This window comes from Pseudonaja textilis, chromosome 3 (assembly GCF_049901715.1).
Source record: "Pseudonaja textilis isolate UNSWEBS1 chromosome 3, rPseTex1.2, whole genome shotgun sequence".
NCBI classification, from domain to species: Eukaryota; Metazoa; Chordata; class Lepidosauria; order Squamata; family Elapidae; genus Pseudonaja; species Pseudonaja textilis.
Genome location: NC_141992.1, coordinates 36,067,764 through 36,092,235, shown reverse-complemented (window position 1 = coordinate 36,092,235; position 24,472 = coordinate 36,067,764). Strand labels below are relative to the sequence as shown.

At 36.1% G+C, this 24,472-nt stretch overlaps 1 protein-coding gene across 7 annotated transcripts in view; it reads left to right on the top strand.

Annotated features, from left to right (window-relative positions):
* The window catches only part of PPP1R12B (protein phosphatase 1 regulatory subunit 12B), a 105,629-nt gene that overhangs the window by 49,272 nt on the left and 31,885 nt on the right, over positions 1–24,472 (top strand). For 6 of the 7 annotated variants that reach the window (XM_026713033.2, XM_026713031.2, XM_026713032.2 and 3 more), the window contains 3 exons: positions 2,209–2,389; positions 3,346–3,458; positions 4,528–4,569. In XM_026713033.2, the coding sequence (XP_026568818.1) occupies positions 2,209–2,389; positions 3,346–3,458; positions 4,528–4,569 (336 nt within the window). Of the gene's footprint in view, positions 1–2,208; positions 2,390–3,345; positions 3,459–4,527; positions 4,570–18,079; positions 18,780–24,472 lie in introns of those variants that run through there. The other variant, XM_026713035.2, reaches the window with a different exon arrangement.

Below are 24,472 nucleotides of genomic sequence, written 5' to 3'. Positions count from 1 at the left end.
TCTTTTTTTACAAGTTGGCTATTAAAAGAAATAGCTTTTCACTTCTGTAATGTTTTTCTTTATTTTTATACCATAGCAATGGATCTTTGTGAAAAAATATACCACTTAATCAGCAGATTTGATTATACTAGTATTCAAAATGACTCTATGATCTGTCCAAATATAACTTGTTGAAACAAATCTGAGTTAGCAGTGTTGACATTTTATTTCAAGGGCAGGCCCAGATGTGGTAACTTAATAAATGTCTTTTAAATGTCATTAAATGTCTTCTGCAGAAGATGTGAACAATAATAATTATAATTTAAGAGTTCTGCCAGATCAGAGAAAAGTCAGCCAGGTGCTTATGGGAAACCCAGAAGTAGAGAATGGGTATAATAGTACCCTTTTAACTTGTATTATAATATCAAACCACTTCTGACACTAAAAGTGAGCCATCAAAACTATTAGCATTTTCTTCCATGAAATGTATTTTGTCCTCTTTTAAAGTCAGTCAAGGCCCATTACTGCTTTTTGGAGTAAAAAAAATCTAGTTACCAATTTTATTGATATCACAATTAATTTTATACATTTTTGCCTTGCCTCAACCTTCAGTTTTCACTTTAAGTTTTTACTCAGAAGGAATTATTTTCATGTATTCACATATGCATTTTGAGATTAAGAAACCTGAACTGTGAAGAGTAGATACAAACAACCTGCTGTTCTCTACTTGCTTGAAACTACTGTTCCACAATTTCTTGTCATTGGCAATGCTGGCTTAGGCTCAGAGAAGCTGAAGTTCAAATTAGTTAGATAACCTAGTTAAATAAATAGGTACATGTTGATCAGTGGTGGAATTCAATTTTTTTTACTACCGGTTCTGTGGGTGTAGCTTGGTGGGTGTGGCAGGGGAAGGATACTGTAAAATCTCCGTCAGAGGTGGTATTTGCCGATTCTCCAAACTACTCAAAATGTCCGCTACCGGTTCTCCAGAACTGGTCAGAACCTGCTGAATACCACCTCTGATGTTGATCATATCTAGAGGTGGGCTTCAATAATTTTAGCAAAGAGTTCTCTGCCCGTTGCTGGGTGTGCATTGCCATGGTAGGCATGGCCTAGTTGGCCTCCTGCATCATGGCGGAGGTGGGTGTTTTTGCCCTCCCTGGGCTCCAGAGGCTTTCTGGAAACTAGAAATGGGCCCATTTCCGGTCTTCCCGAACTTCTGGGAGGCCTGTTTTTTGCTCGCTTCAAGCTTCCACATGTGCCCTGTACTTACCTGCATCCAAAACAGGCCACGTGGGGACTCCGGGGAGGGGTAGGGTGGGCGGGGCCAGCCAGGAGTGGGACTTGGGGGTTGTCCGAACTGCACAAAATCTTAGCTAGGGGGTCTCCCGAACCCCTGCGAACCCCCAGCAGCCCATCCCTGATCATATCTGTAAAAATAATGTTTATAGTGGATAGAAGTGATTACTCCTGGTCCAAAACATTCTGGTTTTTGTTTTTGCTTTCAATTTATGATTAGGGGTAGTGTTAATTATTTTATTAATCAAATTTCTAGGATACCTAATTCCAATGACGCTGAGCCGCTTAATGTATGTAAACAATAAAACAAAAAGCTAACACTCAAAATTATTGTCATTAAGAGGGAACACCAAACAGTTATGAAATATAAAATCAGCAGAGATTAAAATGGAAAAAAAATTGTCTGTACCCTTAACCTAAGACCTGGGGGAAAAGCCATGTTTTCAGTGCTCCTTGAAAGGCCAGTGGGGTGGGGATCATACTAATTTGTGGGGGTCGGATGTTATTTCAGGGAAGATGCCATGGCAGAGAAGCCCTGTTTCTTAGATCCTACCTGATAACGTTGATGGGATCCAGAAAGAACCAACTGTCAAATCTTACAGGGCAGTCAGAAACCAGAGCAGACCAATAATTAGGTCCACATAGGGTTTTAAAAGTTAGAGCCCCATGTACAGCACATTACATTTGTTCAATCATGAGTTGACCCAAACCTGAGGGACTATATATATTCTCCTGTTTTACCTAATTATAGCTCACATAACCTATTCTCTTACAGTTGCTTTTTATATACATAATGGTAATAAGTACTATTTTCTATGCATATATATTAAATTCTGCTAAAGGGGTATAATGCTATTAGTTTTAAGCTTAGAATGTAGCCTTTGTTTGTTATCTTTGTACCAATTGTTATTGCCTATGTTTTTCTTCCAGTCTTCTGGTCGTCGATTGAGATACCTAACACAAGACAAACCTACAACTGCTGTCTCTCCGTCATTAACTTCCAGTCTTTATTCAAGTTCTCACATGCCCAAGACAAGTAGATCTGTATCTTCTGATTCATTGAGCTCAGCAGATTACCAAAGCACGTCAGCTGGCAACATGGAGAAAAATGGTATTTACTTCTTATATTGCTATATTTTATAACTGTTTGAATCTGTATCTATATGAGAGACATATTAAATATATCAACTCATCAGTATCACACACACACACACACACACACAGGGAGGGAGGGAGGGAGGGAAAGACGGGGGAATACCTTTCTTCAAGCAAGCTGGAACCGGAAGGTAAAACCAACGGCAAGGGAGGGAAATCTACTCTAGAGTGGCTTGCTGATGTTGATGGGAAAGTCGGTCCCATATTCCAGAGCTGCAGTAGTCACAGGACTGGCCCTTTGGTCATCCCGGAGCAGCTCCTCCAGTCCATGGCAGGCTGGTGCACCTGGGTGGAGGAGCAGCTACTCCAAAGGGCCAGTCCTGTGACAACTTTAACTCTGGAATATGGGACCAAATTTCCCACCAAGGTCAGCAAGCCACTGTCAGTCAAAATTCATATTAGTGGTCCATGGAATTTTAAATTATAAGTTTGGTGGTCCCTGAGGTCCAAAAGGTTGGTGACCCCTGCATTAGAGCTTGGAGTGGCTGTTGATGGATGGGAGAAAATGTGCAAGTGTGCCCAAGTGCCCAAGAGAGTGTGGCACAAGAACAGTGAGGTGTGTGGGGATGGGGAAAACTTACCCAAGCAACTGGTAATCTTCCCGTCAGCATCTCCATTGACTTTGCTGGTGGGAAGCCAGCAGCAAAAGATGCAGTTCACAGTCATATGACTGCAGTTGCCATTGTAAATTTGAATTATCACTGAACAAATGGTTATTAACTGAGAACTACCTCTATTTGATAGACCCACAATAGACAGACAGACAGACAGATAGATATAGATTGGTAGAGCTTGGTAGATGATGAGGCTAAACAAATCTCTCTGTATGAGTACTATCTTGTCTTATTTTGAAAATGGTCCGATGATTGAATACATTACTATTTTTAGCTGAAGCTTTGTTTCTTTTAACAGAATATGAAGATCAGGACCTGGATGACAGAACTTCAAACAAGCAGTCAGTAAGAGAGAGAAGGCGACCAAAAGAAAGACGGAGAGGCACTGGAATCTCTTTCTTTACAAAGGATGTAGGTATTGTCATTCATACATGAAACCAAAGAATGAAAGATTAAATTCTGATCCACTGGGATGGATAGCCCTACCTAATTGTTAAGGACATAGGGCATTATGTAATTCTAAAAGGAAAACAAAAGACCTTCAGTGTATGTAATTGAAACTATAATTGTTACAATGTTTATTCTAAAGGTAGGAATAACATTGATTAAAAAACAAAATGCAAACAGTTTGCTTACTGTGTACAACCCTAATTAAAATAACAATATAGTACTGTTGGATGCATATTTAAGTAAGTAATTGGCTCACAATAGCTTCAGTAGTATTTTGCTGCAAATTAGTCTGTCAAACTCTTAAATGTTCATTACAGTCATGTATTTGCACTGTTTTGCCCATCATCTTATCTAGAATATAGCTAAATCAATAGTTCCTTAGCTGAACTACTGGATATAATGCTCAGATTTTTTGCAATCTCCAGCACACCTTTGGAAAGTTACAGAAACCCCAAGATGAATTTTCAAAAGATTTTGTCAAATTTCTCTAGCTGGTTTAAAAGCTCATGAATTATTTAGCGTGCTGTTGCATATCAGTAACTACTAACAAGTCTCTCAGAAATTACAGTTAGTGTGGAGAAAGAGAAACATATTACAATGAAATTTATAGTGCTTAAAATGGATCATGAAACAAATGGGTAATGAAACAAGACCTTGCAGATTGATAGCATGTTTGTACTAAATTATAATAAGAGATACAGGGATAAGGTATATCTAGCAACTCTGTTTCTAACATTCTTCAAGAGAGCTTTTTCTAAAAATAGTTTACATTATGTTTTAAACATATTTTGCAGTCAACCAATTTACAATTTAGCTGGAGATTCATGTTCAAACATTCAAATAATTTCAAGGCTTTAATTAATATAACTTACCAGACATTTTTCTGGTATATTCTGGTATAGTATTGTCTAAATAATACAGTATAAAAATGAGTATTGTTTGCCTCAGTAGGTTTCTTTAAGTACATTTTTAGTTAGCTTATGAAGAAAACTTATTTATTTCAAACGTTTATTTTATGTTTATTTTGTAGGATGAAGAAATAGATGGTACTGAAGAAGTAATGGAGAACAAGGTAAGCATAGAGATATAGATAGATATTCGTTCATGAGCTGTTTCATGTGAAATTTTGGTTCCAAGACTGTTTTTTTCAACTCATTAACATTTTAAAAGAAACAGATTTGATTTAAAATAATTTCCAGTACATTTTGGATTATTTTTCTGTCCCTTGTAATAAGTATTCTCTTCTTACCCTTCTATAATAATGATGATATTAGTATTTTTATTTGTTTTTCACTAAACTATAACTTGATATGTAATAATTATGAAGGCAATGCAGGAAGTTGTTGAGAACATAAAAAAGTAAGGCAGGCTCTTTGGAATAAGACTTTGATGCATATGAAAAGAAATACATGTTTTATTTTTTGCTCGGCCACATATGGATGAAATGATTTACGATATAATTGGAATGGCCACGCCATAAATCAGATTTATGCTTTTGCCAAAACCAGTAATGGCAAAATAACAGGGGTAAAATACAAAGAAATACTTTCTATATACATTATTAAGAAACCCAATGTATAGCACATAAGGTAGTTTTTCATTTTTCAATCTGAAGTGATATTTGAACTAAGAAAAATATCAAATAATCTTGCCTAGAACAATATGTGGTACACTATAAGGATGCTTTCTACAAAGTAAAGTGAGATAACTATTTATATCATTTTTTTTAAACTTCTGTAAAATTTCATCCCATTTGATTAACAATGCAGAACGCTCAGAAATTAGGCAAACTTTACTTCTTTTTTTCAGTTGTCTTTGTCAGGCTTTTATTAGTCAAACCTGATTTATTGCATGGCAGTGTCATATCTTTATTATGTAATGATTAATTACACATAGGCTAGAAGTTTTGGGTGCTCTAACACTGGAGGTTTTTAAGAAGAAATTAGACAACCATTTGTCTAAAATGGGTATAGGGTTCCCTGCACGAGCAAGGATTTAGACTTGAAGACCTCCAAGGTCCCTTCCAACTCATATTTTGCTATAGATTACTGTGATACAGTAACATTTAATTCAGTTCTTTTGTATTTTTATATTAGACTTTGAGATAGTTTAGAATACTTTTAATCAAACATGAGAGTTGGAAAATGTATAATAAATATAGAAATATTTCAAATTTGTACCATAAATGCAGAAGAAACACACCTTACTGTGGAACGTTTTAGTTTTCTAAATGTGATATATCTGTATGTTGCAATGGTCTTAATTATTTTTAATAATGCCTTTATTCTATTCAGAATTTCTTTTCTTTACAGTAACTATTAAAAAAATCATTTAGTCATGGCTATCATACCTAATTTTAAAAATACTGAGAATAAATCCATCGACATTGAATTACTACCTGAAATTACTAATATCTGGAGCACTAAAAATATGGAAAATGTGCTTGATTCAGGAGTAATACTAGAAAAAATATTTGTAAGTTTTATACGGTAAAAGATTCACTCACAGTAGGCAGGCTTATTGCAATGAGCAAGAGGTTAGGCTACACAGTGTTGGAAACTAGTATATGAACTAGTCTTTTTCAGTGAGCATGTGAAAGTGGGAATCTCTTATTGCATTTGATATTTGTTTCTGAGGGAGTTTTGATATAAGGAGGATTGTCAATTGTAATAGTTCTGCATCTGGAATGAATGTTGGTATGGTGTGTGTGTCTGTGTTGTGAGTTGTAGATAACAATATATTAACTTGCAAGGCTGTATCTAAGTTAGAGATCATAATTTGCGTAGAGTATCACGATTAGGTATATAGGTCTTGATTACACTTTTGGCTTACCAAAACTGTATGTACTTAACTATTAACAGAAAATATTGCATGTGGCAAAAGTATAAGTGGATTTGAAATTTAGTTACCAAATTTAGTTTAGTTTATTTTTCTTTATTGTCACTGCACCTTGTACAATGAAATCAAACATCATCTTCAGTGCACATCATGACCATGACTATGAAAATAAACACAAACACACATCCTTCACCCTTCACACATTGAACCAGAAACCCCCGACACCACACCAACATTGCACCATACAGTTGAATTCAAAAGAGCCCTGGGATAGATGTTTTCCAGCCTATTTGTCCTTGTTTTTATTATTCTGTACCATTTGCCAGATGGTAATAGTTCCAAAAAAAAGGCTTCCCAGGATGAAATGGATCTTTGAGAATGTTTTGAACTTTCTTAAGGCAGTGAGAGCTATAAAGCTCTTCCAAAGTGGGGAGAGGGCAACCAATGATCTTCTGGGCAATGACATTAACCCTCTGGAGTGCTTTTCTATCTGCCACTATGCAATTGGCAAACCATACAGAGGTGCAGTATGTTAAAATGCTGTCTATGGTGCAGTGGTAGAAGGTCACCAGCAGTTTTTCATTCAGTTGTTGTTTTCTGAGAAGTCTCAGGTAGTATAATCTCTGCTGGGCCCTTTTGACCAGGGCTGCAATGTGGGCACCCCAGGTCAGGTCCTCTTTTAGGGTAACATCCAGAAACTTAAAACTGGCCACTTGCTCTATTCGGTCTCCATTGATAAACAAGGGCTGGATGTCTGATCTGTTCCTTCTATAATCCACTATAAGCTTCTTGGTCTTATTGGTGTTGAGGACCAAGTTATTGTCTCCACACCACAGAAGCAACCGGTCCACCTCATCTCAGTAGGCAGACTCATCCCTCCCGGAGGTAAGTCCTGCCACTGTTGTATCATCTGCAAATTTAGCAATAGTATTACTAGCATGAGTGGGAATGTAGTCATGCACATAAAGAATATAGAGTAAGGGACTCAACATGCAACCCTGTGATGTACCAGTGTTAAGAATAAGGGATGAAGAGTTATGATTACCCAATCTGACCCTCTGTGAGTGGCCAGACAGGAAATCCATAATCCAAAGGCAGATTGAATTAGAAAGCCCAAGGTCCAGAAGTTTAGATACTAGTCTATGTGGAAGAATTGTGTTAAATGTAGAACTAAAATCCACAAAAAGCATCCTCACGTAGCCCCCCACCCCTGTTGTTCTAGATGAGTCAGAGCAGTGTGAAGAGTGATGGCTATAGTGTCCTCTGTAGATCTATTTTTTCTGTATACAAACTGGTGTTTATCAAATGTATGTGGAAGACCAGGAATGATGTGCTGGCAGACCAATTTCTCAAAGCACTTCATAATGATAGGAGTGAGTGCCACTGGTCTGTAATCTTTGAGCTTATTGATAGGGAACTTCTTTGGCTGCGTAACAATGGTGGAAGTCTTCAAACAAGATGGAATAATGGACTGGGATAAAGACCAATTGAAGATACTGGTAAAGACTCCAGCCAACTGATCAGCACATGTTATAAGAACAGTATTTTATTAAATTAAACATGTACAAAAATAAACAGAATGCACAGAGAGGTTCAGAATGGAAAACAGTGTATGCGGTGATATGTAGATATTGTGAAGAAAGATGGAAAGCAAAGCAAAGTTTGAAAAGATGGAGAAGTAGAATATTTGCTGTGTGTATAAATTAGTTTTAACTATATATTGTTGTCTTCCTCTTATTTGATGCTTTTAATTTATTTGACTTACTATTTCTTATCCTTTTTCCACACTGTTTTTCCACACTCTGCATACATAACTTACGTCAAAAGGGAATTGCATGAATGGTATGCAGTGTTGTGAAAAAACTACATGGATGATCCATGAAGTCACCACTAGCTGAGTTTGACTGGGAGGAAATTGTATTTTTTATGCAAGTATATACAATATTATTTTCTTGTTAATTTTGCATTTCCTTGGGGAAAGAAATAAAGAGCCCTGCTTAAATCCTTCCAATTCTCAATCACAGGGCTATTTCTGCTGATCTGTATGGTATCTGTTTCTCATTTCTTTGCTTTATTATCAGAAACTTTGTTGCTCTCAAGAGCAATGACTTTATTAGGCCTATGTCCTCCTTTTTGTTTTCTGGGATATTGACTACCTAATATGGTGAGGTATGCCCCTGTCTATTTCATGTTGCTCTCACGCCATAAAATTTTCTTAGTAGTTGCGTTTAGCTGGGTTTCTTGTAGTTTATTTGGAAGAAGGGCTATTTAAATAGTGATATATTATAGTTTTAACTGCTTCAGTGAATATGTGGATTCTGATGCTCTTTCTTTCTTTCTTTCTTTCTTTCTTTCTTTCTTTCTTTCTTTCTTTCTTTCTTTCTTTCTTTCTTTCTTTCTTCTCTTGCATGTTTTATTTCCTAGAATAATGCAGTGATACTGGATAACTTTCAGATACTTAGAAGCAAAAAGATAATTTTAGGTAGCTAAGATAAAACAATGATTGAATTCTGATTGGACATGGGGAAAAGCTTCTAATATATCAGCTTTATAATCAGAAATTATCTGTGGCATTAAAATGTTATTGAAAGTTTTTTGGCAAATCTTTTTTTTTTTCTGTAATATATACTATTGGTGGGATATCAGACTACATCTCTTAGTATATCCATTTTTGTCATACTTTGAAAGGAATAAAGTCACCAAGTGACTGTTAAAGTCTAATTTGAATTTACTCCCTGCTTTGCATATATAACCAAACTGCAGGCTTGCCTAGGAAAATCGTAATTTTTTATTGGGTTCCCACAGTCTTTTCTTTGAGCTTTGTCCTCATTTTGCTAGACAAGCCTGCAATGAGTATTTCTACCAGTAATACTACAAAGCTTGACAATCCATGTGCTATAGAGGTAAAACAAAATAAATACTATAAGTAAGTAGTATATTTTTTTCAATCATTTGAAAACAGCAAAGTCCACATTCTGGACATAAAAGGACCATTGGTTTGAAAGAGGGGTCAAACAGGCCATCTGCATTAAAATTGAATAGCCCTACCTCAACAGAGGGGGAGAGGATGTGACACCATCCATCTCCTGTCTACAACACAGTCCTTTCAGCAGTCCCAAGAAGGTTCCACACCAGTGGTGGTATGTTACCGGTTTGGACCAGTTAGTAAAAAAAGCCTCCCAGGATCAGGTGAGAGGAGGGGAAAAAAGCCTCCCACAATCAGCTGAGAGGAGAAAGCGCAGGATCAGCCCTCTCTCCCGCCCCTGCACTTTTCTTTAATTTTTCAGCTGATTGGCAGTGCAGGCCTCAGCTGGTGTGGGGAAAGCTGCACGTGTGTGTTAGGTGCGTGCGCGTTTGGTGCGTGCGTGTTAGGTGCGCGTGCATGCAAACGATCACTGAATCAGTAGTGGAACAGGTAGGATTCCACTGCTCTTCCACACCCATTTTCACTCTGATTCAGGTGACCGTGAGGGTACAGATAAGCCCGCAAGTGGACTCAACCTCGACAGATAACTGCAAAGGAATATAAATCTTTCCATTCCCCACCATTCAACCAGAAGTTGAAGTAGCTTCTTGGATGAGAAGTGAAATGTTTTCAAGGAACAAAAATCAAGAAAGCCCAGTTGCCTTTTGAAAAGCACTTTTGGGATTTCTATCACTAGTTTGATGGAAGGGGGAGGAGGTATGAGAGCAATTTTATTGCATGGCCTTCAGGATGTTGGGGATATTTTTATTTAAGAATGTCCCCAATTAAACATTAAACATACTTAATGTTAAAGTATTATGTCAGCTTATATTTAATTTCAAAAGATAATTATAAAGAAAATGATATTTGACTAATTGTGCTTGAAGTTTCTATCATTTCAAAAGATATAATAAATAGTAAAAATTGCCCATACAAAATAAAATTCTGTTAGTCTTCTATGGTTATATTTTTATATAAGCATATATTTGCTCATGATTTAAAAACCAAAAGAATGGGAAGAGGAGAAAAGGTAATAATAGAAAAAGATAATTCCTGGAAGTAATTTTATTTTCCTCCTTTCCCAAATGATCAAGCTAATATTTCAGTCAAGTTTAATCCTTCTGTATTTGTTCCAGAGAAGTACTGAGCACTTCAGAACATTTAATAATCAGAATCTCTGTAGTATGCTGTCTTCTCTGTTGTAAATGAAAGGTGTCAGACAATCTTGAGGAAGCTTCAGTTGTGTCTGAGAAAGCTATTTGTTTCTTTGGAGATATAGGTAGTCCTCAACCTACAACCATTTGTTTAGTGACCCTACAATGTTACAGCAGTGCGGAAAAAGTTATTTATAACCAATCCTCAAATCTATAACCATTACAGCATCCCTATGATCAAAATTCCTGCAGTTGGCATCCGGCCTGCATTTACATCTGGGGTCATGTGATCACCATTTGCGACCTTCCCAGCCATCTTCAGGCCAGCAAAGCTAATGGGCGAAGCTGATTTGTTTAACAACCTCCTGATTCACTCAACAAGTCTGGCAAAGTAAAAGGTCATAAAATTTGATGTGATTCACTTAACAACTGCCTTGCTTAACAATGGAAATTCTGTTCTTAATTTTGGCCGTAAGTTGGGGACTATCAGTATTAATATTAGGACAGAAACTCTGTGATTTAAGATTCCATGAACTCTTTTGAATGGCATAAATACGAGCTGAAACATGATCTGTTCTCCACATAAGTCATAAAATTAGACAAAAAGAACCCAACTAAACCAATGAGTCAAAAACAAATGACCTGTTCATTTATCTATTGAAGAAAATGATCCAAAGCTGCATATTTCTGTGTGTGGCAAAGTATGTGAGCCTTTTGGATTATCAGTTCATTTGAATCAAAGATTCCTACTGAACCTCCAGTAGGATTTAAACCAGTTGGCTCAACTGAAATGCTTCCCAAGCAAATCACCATCTTAAGGGAATGAGCTATGCTAACAACCTTTTGAAGAGTGATGTCAAATATCTATTGCTTTGGCTATGATATGGTTGCTATTTATCAAGTAAGATAAATAACTATCAGAAAGTCCATAGAAACTTCACTCTAATTCAGTACCCTTGTTTCAGAATGATGAAACTTTTATCTGAAAAGGGAGTTGAGAATTATCAGGTTTTTTTAAAAAAGTTTCTACCATAAAGGTAAACTGCTATTAAAGTTTCTAAATAAGGTAGAGCATTTTAATTTGCACTAGAAAGTTGTAAAATAGAATCATTACATATGGATTTGATGACTAGTATTATTTATAAATTATAAAAAAATATATACTATGTTGTACAGCAAGAGCTGAAGTTTTATTTATATTTGATGTAAAAGAAGACTTAAGTCATTTCTTCTGTATATACATTGCATATTTATGATATTTGGCCTATGAAAATGTTTCTAAAGAGGAGATGCTCTGAATAAAGAAAGCTAACCTGGTCTTTCAGGTCTCCCACAAATGGATTCATTGCTACTGTAACTGAATCCATCCACTTTACTACTGGTTATCCCCTCCCTCCCTCCCTCCCTTCCTTCCTCTTTTTCTAGCATTAGAACTTCTCTAGAGACCTAGGTCTTCATTTACTGTAATGTGTCCCAAGAAGACTAAATGTCTTTGTTTTCTTGACTGTCTATTATATTCCCAGGTGTTTTCTCCGACACCAAAGTTTAATGCTGTCCCTCCCCTTTTTCTTCAAAGTCCAACTATATTTGTAGAGAATTGTGGGTTCAGACATTTCATGGCATTCTAATATTTTTTTTCCAAAAACCTTAAATCCCTGATCTTCCAAATGCTAGTCTGCGGTTTATTTCTTAACTACTACTTGCTTTATTGATCCTAAAAGGCAGAAGCTATTCAAGACTTTGATATTTTCATTGTCAGTTCTGAGGCTGGTTGTTCTATCTGTTTCATTAGTTTGGACTTTTTTATATTTAGCTTCAGTCCTATTTCTTTTATTGTCCTCCTTGACTTTCACTACTAGAGCTTTCAGAACTTTTGCATGTTCAGGTGTCACCATAATATCTTTAGCATAGTAGAGTTATTGTTTCTTTACAGTAACTTAGAAATAAATGTCATAAATTTGTTCCTTCTGATAACCTCTACTTTCCTGTGGTCTGGTTTTTTAATTAGATTTTTTTTTTTTTGCATGGATAATTTACTTGCATGCTAAGCGACTTTATAGAAAGGTATGTTAACTTTCACCAACACCATTTTTCCAACAAATATAGCATAAAATACAGTTTTGACAATGTCACCTAAGTCTGGATTTGTTAAGAAGTATCTGCTTTCTGTATCAGATATTATTGGGTCTCAAGTCACAGCCTACAAAAATTACGTTTGTATTTTAAACACTTTCAGTACACTATAATTTTAAAGTCATGGATTTTGCTATGATCAAATGCTCTTCCTTAGTTTCTCTGTTTATAACAGTCTTTGAATGAAAAGTGGGCTCTCTAGTGTGCATATCTTGGCTTGAAGCCCAGGAAATGGCCTTCAAGTCAGAATGGATCTTCTTTCCTAATTTTTTTAGCTTATTGCTATTTTTGTTGCATGTACATACTGTTCTCTTTAGCCACTTACACAGTATTTACATTAATTTGTTTGTTTCTAAAACTTCCCTTTAAATGTGATTAAACTCCCAAACGTGCCAAGATTATGGCTTGTGGGGGATGAAAGAAAGTTATTGTTCTTGTGGATTTCTGCCTTTCTGTTTGTCTTCCTAACCAGAGTTATGGATAAACTAAATGAGACTTGAAACATTTGGCTAACTTTAAAAAAAAGTGAAAAGTCCTTTTATTTGACAGTACTAATTCATAGGAATTTATGTGACCCTTAATATGTGCAACAGAAAGAAAGAAAAAACCTTGACTGCCAGTCAGTGAAGGCAGATGTCTGAATGGACATGTAAATTCCTGTGTGTTTAAGTGCTGAAAGGGATCCTCCCATTAAGAGAACTTGTTGCTTGGTGTTAGAGCAGCATTCATTACTCAGTTCATTGCAGGCAAACAACTTTGCTTGTTTTCTTTTACAGGAAGTAGCTGCATTGTTTTTGCATCAGTTTAGTTTAGACTAGAGCCAATTTCTCTCTATCTGACAACACAAAAACTTTTCACAGTATATAGTCTTCAGTATAAGGTAGAGTGCTTTTTAGTGGCAACTCCCATGCAGTGGAATATCATCCTTCCAGAATTGCATGCAATCCCTTTTGCAAATCTCTGAAGATCTTCTGTCCCAATGGGTGTTTAGGAATTAACTAACAGCCAGTTCTGGTAGTTTCTTTTATTTTGTTGTTACTAGTTTTCAACACCTGGAATAGATTGGGGTGGTTCATCAGTAGCAAAAAAATGTTGATTTGCCAAGTATGACTTCTACCCATATGAAAGTTTTTCAAAAGCAGCAGTTTTCTGAAGTGATAGGATTCTGCATGTTAGAGAAGATCAAACAGTAAGTTGAAAGTGGAGGTTGAAATAAAAAGTGTACAATGTTCCTATTCAAAACAAGCAATACACTTTATTAAGATACTACATTCCTTCTTCTATTTTGGGGGTTTATTAGTTTTTTAGCCCTTCTTCCTCCCTCCAATAATCATATGTCATGTCACGATCACAGACATGGTAGTTCTTCCTTGAACTTTTGGACTTCCCTTCTCCTAACTTTGTTTCTAAAGACTTGTCATAATTTTGCAAACTGTAAAGTAGCTCAGAGTTTACATGCTTTGTGCAAATTGCGTTACTTTGACTATGAATAAATCCATACGCTTTTTTGAAATTAAAGTTAAAGAGGAAATGAATGTTCAATCAAAATACCAAGTGGTTTGTTATTTCCTATAATATGCTTGTTATAGGAAATAACAAATGTTATATAAATTATGGGAATAACGTACTTGTTATTCCCAAAATTTCCTCAGCTGACTTTTGATTATTTATCTGTCTATTTTATCTCTCCGTTTATTCAGGAGCTCAAAGTGGCTACACAATAACTTCCTCCTCCCATTTTTCCCATGATAGTTCTTTGAGTTAGGCTGATCTGAGAAAAGGGGACTTGTCCCCAGGTTACCAAGTGAGCATCCACAGTTATTGGAGAGAAAATTAAAGGAACCTAAGGCCAGTATGGACTTTATGTATTGGAAATATAGCAGAAAATGGAGATCATGTTGTTTAAATGTATGGTGCATTTTAAACTGGAGAGATGGCAAGGGATTAATTTTGCTAGAAATAGCTAAAGTGATTGTTTGTGCTCATGGGTGAAATTATTTAGCTTGGCAATTGGCCAGATACAGTACCTTAGGTATATATGAGCTCAATATAGATATTATGAAATCCACAGTGTTCACTAGGTGAAGGTTTGAGATCGCTGCCTCTCAGATAACAGCATTTTGTATAAATATCTGCAGAATAGATTTCATGCAAGCCAGCTCCCACAGGTTTTGTACTATCTGAACAGAACTACTGTGGAAGTAGAATTATAAAGCTACCCTAACTGCTTTCCATTGATTTTCCTTCCATCGCACATACTAACTACATAAAAAGGGGGAACTTAATGTTATAAGCACTGATACTCCTAATTTTTCTGAATATCAGAAAGGGTTCCTCAAAAGGTTTTTTTTTACCGGTTTTTTTAACTTTTCAACATTACCTATCTCTTAATCAGTGACAGAGATGAGCAATAGGTAAAAGAGAAAATAGTGTTATGCTCCTTGATCTACCCTCTAGTCTGATGCACTGGGATATGTAATTTAACTAACTGGAAGATAATTCTTCCCTTGATTAAATCTTGGATAATTACTGAATTAATTTGAGGCAAGCATGAAATATAGACCATCTGTTATGGAATAGACTGCCTTATAAGATGTTTTGAAAACTAGCAGAATATAGGTTTCTTGAAGAAATTCTGGAATTTGAAATTAGTATAACTTAATAGATTGAAAGAAATTGTTAAGGTATATTATACCAGTGTACAGTACTACATTTCTGGTTCATATTAATTTCCAATTATTAAACTAATCTAAAAGAATGATTCATCCTATTACAAAAGATTTTCAAAAGGTGACTAATAACTCCTGGAAATGTGAAAAATGAATTTCATTTCTAATGGGAATGTCTTGAGAATGAAGAAAGATCGTTATTAATACGCAATATATCTTTCTGACAACTCTCCTCTCCCTGCAGTGCTCTTGTTGAACTGAAGTATTGTTATTTGGTTTGGGAGAAAATACCATTTTAGAGACTTGAATAACGAGCTGAAACAAAAGCCATAACTTTTTAAAAAAATGTTCTGTTAATAGCCATTTTTAGAACAATGCCAAAATTGATCTTTTATTGTGGCATTCTGATAAAAATTATTAAAATGGGAGAATATGTTTATGAGTACTACTTACAGAGGCAAAATCAGTTGAAATAATTCTGAATTTGTAGCCAACTGTCCAGTGGTGTATTAACCATTAAGCAGACTAAGCACGTGCTTAGAGCACCAGGCCCAAAGGGGGTACCACAAAGTTCAGAAAGAAAGAAAAAATGAAGATTTGTAAAAAGATTTGTATGTACAAAGGAGGGGAGCACCAAGATTTGTCAGTGCTAAGGGCACTAGTGAGCCTTAATCCTCCACTTCAAGTGTCCATTTTAGTTCTTTTTTAAACTTTTAATTGGAATGTTTGTTCATAATTGGTTAAGTTCAGGATCTTAAAACTGGCTCACAGAACTTGAATTGTGTAATTTGTTTTCCCTTTAAATACCAAGTTCTGCTCTCCCTTCCCACTGTACTAAGTACCTTCTAGCAGAAGCTAAACTACTGCTGGTTATGAATAACTCTATTGTTCTGGTTATATTGACAATGTTTAAAAAGATTGTGTGTGTGTATAATTAGGAGATTATTAACTGGAGAGTTAAGCGAGCCTTCCTTCAAAATGGTGTTTGATACTCTTTGCTGGCATCGTAGCTTGCTTTTAATTGTTATCATTTGCTAGGCAATTATGAAGGAAAAAGAAAAAGGAATCAGCAAATGTGCATTCAGACTTTTTTTTTTTTGAGATATGGGACAATCACATGGATTTACAGAAATCGACCTTCACTAGCAAGTTTAGTGTAAATAGACAATTCTATGAGAATTACATACTGCTTTTCCCAAGAAAATGTATTTTCCTTATTTGTCTTTATTATTGTCATTGGTCAGCATTATTTACATTTTTGTAACAAGTTTATAAGATTAGAATACATAGACATTTTAATTGATTAACAAAAACAAAATGATTCCTACTACAAAACACTATACATACAAGATTCAGAATACTAAAAATCTAATATTTAAAACTGATTAATAAAATTATCAACCTACTTCATGAATAAAATTTTAAATTAATTTTACTAAATTATTCAATGTGTTGAAGTGTGTATATATCCACACATAGGGAGAACCTTATTGTGGTTAGTTGGTGGTGAGATACACCAAAGGCTAAAACATGTATACAGTACAGTATGGAAAGCATAATAAAATTTGGTATAGTCACAAGACCTTAACATTAGGAATGGATTAAGCAGCATAAAACAGTAGCAGCCAAAATAAATTTTGTGATGCTCCTAGAGATGTTAACCTTCTAGTCTGAAAGTAAAAAAAATGAATAAACTCCTCATCAGAACAGCTGGGGCTTCTGTTAGTAAGCAGAGTTATGAAGGAAGGGACATTGAAGAACATATGATGTAAGGTCTCAGTTTCCCCCACTGTCATAGACAGGTTTGCAGATTTGCACTGCCAAAAGTGTATTGTTACTGTTCATGTCCAGTCCAGCAAAGTAGGAATAACATACCTCTTGTTCTCTATTATATTTTTAACTTTCTCCCGATTAGCAGAAAATGTGACAACGATGGTAATTGTTCTAATTTCTAGTAGGCAGAAGTAAGACTTACTTGATTGTCATATACTTATTTTACATGCAGTTTAATAATAATAAAGCCTTTTAAAATATTTGTGAATTTTTTAAATTTGTAATCTGCTTGATTGATTGATTCCAAACATGGTTAAACCAGAATCACTGAATTCAAAGGATGGGAGTAAGTAACAGCTAACAAGTCTTATTATTTCATCAATCTTACTTTTAAATAATACTAAATCTGGATTTATCAAGCAGAATTTGCCTGCTGCCACTATATTCTTAATTCTGCAAAACCAAAGTTGTTGAGTTCACAAAGTGGGGGATTTCAGAATGTTTTCTTCTTAGAATAAGTATGGTATTCATAAGCACCTCTTAGTAAAGTGATGACATCCAAACTAATTTAGCAAATATACAACTCTGAGAAATCTGTTTTATGAACTATGCTACTTAGTTTAACAGAGTACGTGTACTTGTTCCATATAGAGATATAATTTAATATTGCCTGTGTAAATCTGCTAATCTGTTTCAGTTAATAAAATTTAGTCTATTTTAAGAGACTTTAATTTTGCACTCCTTGTACCTAACCTACTTAATGTTGATTCTAAACTGTTAAAAATCTTGAAAAAGCAGCAAGCTCTTCTTACAATTATATTAAACAATGGCTAGATTTTAGACTGTACAAGTTTGCTGAATTCTGTGGAGTTGTCTACCTTGAAGCTTTCTGGGTTTCTGGAACCGATAGCTTTCTTTCTCATACAAGTAGCAGTCCAAATCCCAAGTTGAAAGTGAATCTATGCCTTTGGCTTTCCTCCAGCATTCCTCACTGAGCAAGTAAGAATTTGGAATGTCAGAAAATAGCAAAAGGGGAGGGAAGATACAAGTGTGTGAAGGCGTTCCTGATTTGGAGGACGGAACAAAACACAGCTTCATCTGGATTGCCCTTTTCTGAAGCAGCATTCCTTCCTTATTTGTACTTTCTCACTGATGATGCAGCTCAGTTCCAGCAATGAAGATCTGTCTCATAAATGCTGTGGATTAAAAATGCTCTTCATGGAACTCTCTTCTTAGCTGGACAAATGGACCAGTCTTCAGGGGTTGTCATTTTTGTGATCAGATTTCTTTTGTTTGGTTATCTGGAAACATCCTGGCTTTGCTGTATGGAAACTGTTGTTTAGCAAGAAATATTTTGGAAAATCTGAGGACTGATTTAGTTCTGAGGTTGGCTCTCTACGATTACAGAAGCTCCCTGGTTCTATCTTGCCATGATTAAAGAATTATGGAATACTGCTGACTGTAATATGTTTTTTACAAGCATTATCTGGATGCTTAGAAACTTAAAACTTTGAAGAATGGATAAAACCCTGTAATTATCAAACCAGTTTCTTCTTACTTTAGACATCACTATACATCTTCAGCCAGAGACAGAGGAGTACTATCTTATTGCTACTGAAAGTTGCCTTGCTACCACCCTGAATGGACCATGTCTTCCTTGTATACCAGGAATAAGGAGTATACTCGAAGCAAAAAGTCTCAGTCTGATTCTCCCCCATCATCTCCTTCCCCGATTGCAAAGACATTCAGAGTAAGCAGTCACTTAATTTCTATATATTTATTTCAACTTTCTAAGGGCTTGTCTTAATTACACATTACATACATCTTTCCTAAATGTAGTCTCGGTGCATAGTTCATTTCTGATCTGAAGTACTTATCTTGGAGTACAGTAAAGCCCTAACAAGGCTCTATTATAGAAGGAGACTTCAGTGACACAAAACCTCTTAATTTTATCTGTAGTTACTGTTTCCTATTTCTTCATAAAGATCAGAAATTGCATTAGCTACATATTTTGTACCAGCACATAGTTTTTTTTAAAACAGAAATGAGACAAAACCTGAACAGCTTGTTAAACTGCTTTGTTTCTCAAGTCCAAAATACTTAAATATTCCATTTTAAAGTTTGGTGGTGTATTGATAGAATGATATGATGTGTAATACTCTGAAATAGCCTGGATACAGCAATTGTCATCGTTTCATATCATTTCTTCAAATGACAAGAATCCCATTTGCAAGTTACAGAGAAACTTGAGGACTCGGATTCTTCAGACATTTCCTTGAGTTGTTCTTTTTCTATCTCAGAAGTGTAAAAAGAGACGTGGTAATATTAGTTGATTAAAACATTACTCCTACTTTATATCACTAGGGAATACTGGACAAATTGAAATGTTTCTCTATAGCAATAGTCATTACAAACTTCCCACAGATATGTAGTGTCCACATTGTCTTATTTTTAAAAGAAAAAAAGTAGGAATACAATAGGTGTACCAGATTAAAGAAATGTGCTGTGCCAAAAATGGGACAGTCCTTTAATCTTGGAACTTTGCTCTCCATCAGGAGCGTTCTACTTGTGATGGCAGAAATCTATGGGCTTCTATGGTGTTGGGGTGAATGAAAGGAGTTTTGGATATGCTGAATCCCAGATCTTCTCATTTTTCCAAACGCGCCCTTCAAATTTATTTGTGCTAAAGATGATGTGGGCAATTTTCCTTTTATACAGTACAATCACATTCTGAAAATTTAAAAACAATTCTAAAGAATCCAATAAAGGCAAACTAACATCTAATACTTATTTTATAATGCTGTGACGTATATGTTTACAAATTTGTTTTGCAAATTTGATGGAAAATATGAATTACTGTCTTTAACTTCAAGTCCTTCAAGTTATTACCTCAATCCAGCTTTTTGAACTGACCTTGCATTTTCTTCCTGCCTTCTTGTGTCTCATCCCTTTGCATTCAATTTTCTTGCTGTTCTTCTTCCCTTCAATAGCAATACCGAGAGTATTAATATCTTCCAGTTTGAAAAGCAGTGAAACCATGTAAAATGACGATATCTAAACTCTCTATTCAGTTGATTGCTTAATGAGGCATTTTTCTTCTTTCAATTAAGAGGCTCATCAACATTCATTGTTAAAGAAATAAATCAGTCTTTTGTTACACCAAATGGTAAACAACTTAGAAAGACACCCTTCAGCTACATGCTTATCCTCTTTTGCTTTTTTGTAGCTTTCTTGCTTCTCTTCTATATAATTACGACATAGAAGAACTATGTCAATCCTATTTAGACACTTTAATTTTAAAATTAAATTGATTTGCATAATTGCAAAATAAATTTAAACATAAACCAATCATAAAATGGAAAATTGTGTAAAATAAACAGTACAGATAATAATTGCAAAGAAACTAAAAATGAATGTCTTTGGTTTGGGGTTTTGGCCTCATTCTCTCTCTTTTTTTTATTCTTTTTGACTTCCCTAACATACAAATCAAGTGACCATTTACTCTGCTGTTATGAATTGGTTATGTCTCATTATTCCTTTACCCCTAGCGACTTTATAGATAGATTTCCTCCATGATGATCTATCCTAATCTGGTCTTTCAGATCGTTTAGTGTTGCACCCATTGCTACTGCAACTGAATCCATTCACCTTGTTGCTGTTCTTTTTCCTTCTACTTTTCCCACCATTAGAGCCTTTTCCAGAGAGTTGAGTCTTTGAATAATGTATCCAAGGTAGAATAATTTGTGACTGGTCATTTGTGCCTTCATGAGATTTAACTTGATTGCATCTTTAGTTTTCCCTTATAACTCTGTTCATTTGCTTGAGTCATCTGAAGCTATTTGCTCTAGGACTATATTTTTGCAATGTAGCTCCTCTTTTAAATTTTTAAATTTTATGGGATTGATAGCTGGGGAAACATTTCTTTCAGTATTTTTGTTAGATTAGGGCCAGTGTAGATAGCAGCACCTAACTGCCTTTAGCTAATCATGAAAGCTGAGCAGAGTCTACTCTGATTAGTATTTAGATGCAGTACACGAGAATTTAAGGAACATTAGCAAGACTGGAATGTTGAAAAGAAACCTCCCAGAAGGCAATGGTAAACCACTTCCATATTGTTGCCAAGCTCTGGAGCCTACCGCAGCACGAAACTATTAAAACAGGCTGATGCATTCTGGAAATCTAAACATGGAACTACAAAAACTACAATGACCATTCAATACTATAGAATATATTACTGTTCAAGACTTATGACATAAGGGCAAACGAATAATGAACAATTGACAGTTTATGGGGAACATGGCCCAAAGAATATTTGAAATTAACACAGAGAACATCAAATAAAAATGAGTTATCAGTGACAATTTAGCATATTATTGCAATGAGAGGCAAGGAATTACGAGAGTACATATTTGTTTCAATAGGATAAAATAATGGCTTTAGAAAATAACATAGTCAAATTAATGAGAGAAAGATGAAACAGAAGTTCAGAGTGTCAATGGAAATGATTATTATATACAGTGTTCAGCTGTAGAATGAACAAGCAGACAACTAACTAACTTTCAGAGACATTTCACAACAGAGAAAACTAGAATTTTAGAGTTTTCATACCATAGCAAAATCCACAAAGAAGCAAAGTCTAAAGTTTACTGATAGACATGAAATGAAGCAATAAATCAAAATGTGTAGCTCTAGGATTTGGGATTCAATTTAGTACATTTGAAGTGAAATAGCCTATCCCTTGTTGGCCACAGAGATATTTTAGATTTTTTTCTTGAGATTTATATATACAGTTCAGTTGAGGCTTGGTCACCACTTGGAAAGAGGCTATGGCAACAGATTGTCCTGAGGATTGTCTCTGTGCACAGAGGTTCCCTGGTTTTCAGAGGGCCTACAAGAGAATCAATCAATGCCATTGGCATTCTACAGGGAGCAAATCCAAACAGATGCAAGTACAAGTAGTCATTTCTTAAACATCTATTCAGTGACCATTCAAAGCACTGAACAAATGGTATTTAGAATTGGTCTTTGAACTTATGAGTGTTGAATCATCACTGTGTTCACATGATCAAAATTTAGGTGCTTGGCGTTTACAATTGCAGGTGCACTTCAACTGCCTCTACTATCCACCTCCCCCATCTCTGGCCTTTTGGCCACCTTGTACACTGACCTGCACTCTTCCACCCTGCATTCCACCATCTCTGACTCCCCAGTGCCCTTTGCCATTTTTGTCCCACTGCTGACAAAGTGCACCCAGCCAAAGCAGCTGCTGAATACATATGTCCACCACATGGCCAACAGGTATGCCTCGTCAGCAGAGGGAAGAAAAAGATGGTGAAGGGCAGCTGGGGACAGCAGCAGTGGCCCAGTGCAGGATGGCTAGGGTGATAGAGAGCAAGGTCGCCAAAAATGCAAAGATGGGGAGATAGGTGGATGACAAAAATTGAAGCTCAGTAGGGCAGCTCACTTTAGGGCAGAGCAGGAGAAGCATGAGGTTTTCATCTTAACCACAAACAGGAAATGACTGTTGGAAATCCCATCACTAAATGGTCTAGTCATGTGATGTTTTATTTAATGGCTGCTTCACTTAGCAACAAAAATTATGATCCCAATTAAGTGAAGACTGCCAGTAAGAACTTTTCTCGGAAGCTTATTTTCCACCTTACTATGTCTTTGAGTGTCAGTGAGCAGGCTCTTCTGGCTCAGGAAGAATTGGTGGAGCAATTGCAGGGTCACTGTGGAGCTTTTCTCATCGTTTGCCCATTTCACTCTAAGTTTGAATCCTACGGAGGTGACCGAAGCACAGTCTTCTAGAATGAGTTCATGTCTGTTAGTCTTGAAGAAATGGACAGGGACTTTGGAGATATGTGTCTGCCATGTATATTAGATCCATGTCCCTCATGGTAGATTGAGGCCTCCAAGAATCCACATGTGAAGGGATCCAAGTAGTGGTAAATGCCTTTTGGAGTGGACAGAATGGTTCTGCTAGCTCTGGAAGAGATGGCAGTATACCCCTTCTTCAAGAGATCACCCTTGGACTAAATTAATCTGGATAATTTTCATCCAGATTCCCACAATCTCTTCAGTTGGCCTCAGCCAACTTCAGAGGGCCTTGGAGGAAGCAGACCATCTTTCCAGTTGAGATTCAGCCAGGACATAGTACTGAAATGGGTTTGGTCATGCTTGTTGATGAGCTATTGCAAGCTTAGAATGGGAGTGAGGCATTAATCCTGGACCTTCTTGATCCTAGGTGGCCTTTATACGATCAGCCTAACCCATAGTGTACCTCTGGATCAAGGACTGAGAGTGGTGGACAACATTTTGCATTGGTTCTCCTTCTTTGAGGCCCAGTCTGCCTTGGTGGGAGAGGAATTTTCAAGGTTATTTCCCCCTCCACCCTGCTTTGTGGGCTGTCACAGGGCTCTACCTTCTCCCCCCTCCTTTTTATATCTACACGTAGCCACCTGTTGAGGTCATCCATCAGTACGATGTGATATATCATTAATATGCTAATGACACCCAGTTGCAAATGACATCTCTGTTGCCAACTATTTAAATGAAGCTGAGGAGATTATGTCCTAATATCTGATAGGTATGATAGCTAGAAATGATAAAAGAGGTTGTGGCTCAACCCAGCCAAAACTGAGTGGCCATGGATTCTGGATTCCCTTGATCTGGGAACTAGAGGATTTCCATCTTTAGTTCTGGATAGAATGACATGGCCCTGTTCAGACGATGTACATATGAGGATTCTCCTGAATACACAGCTTCTACTTGAAGAGTAGGTGGACAACTGTGGCCAAGGAGAACATTTTACAATTGCTTCTGGTGTGCCACTTGTACTTATTCCTGGACTGGTAGGCCTTGCTCATAATCATTCATATCTTAGTGACTTCGCAAAGTAGTATTGCAATGGTCTCTATGTGGGGCTGCCTCTGAAGACCATCCAGAAACTTCATGTGGTTCATAATGCAGCAGTGTAGATAGCAATAGACATAGCTCATCATGCCCATGTAACACCACCAGTCTGCAAGCTGTACTGGCTCACAATAGGCTTCTTGGTGTGATTCATAGTTATTAGTTATTATAGTTGTTAGTTATTATAGAATATTTGCTGCCAATGTGTTTCCATAGGGGGGCGTTCTCCAGTTCCCTCTTTTAAACTTTGCCATCTCATGGGATCTAGGAAATACTATACGACTATCCCTGTGGAATGATCTTTCTTTTGATATATAACAGGTCCAAATTTTGTTTGCCTTTAGAAAAGCCATTAAGCTTCTGGCGTCTTCAAAGCATCTGAGTTCTAGTAAATTGAATCCTATTTTTGTTATTTAACTATTGTGCTTAGTTTCTATTTTTATGTTGTATTGCCTTTTTAATGCTGTATGGTTTTTCTTTCCTGTTTGTTCTTGCTGTACGGGCTACGAAATCACATAGTTTTGAGTT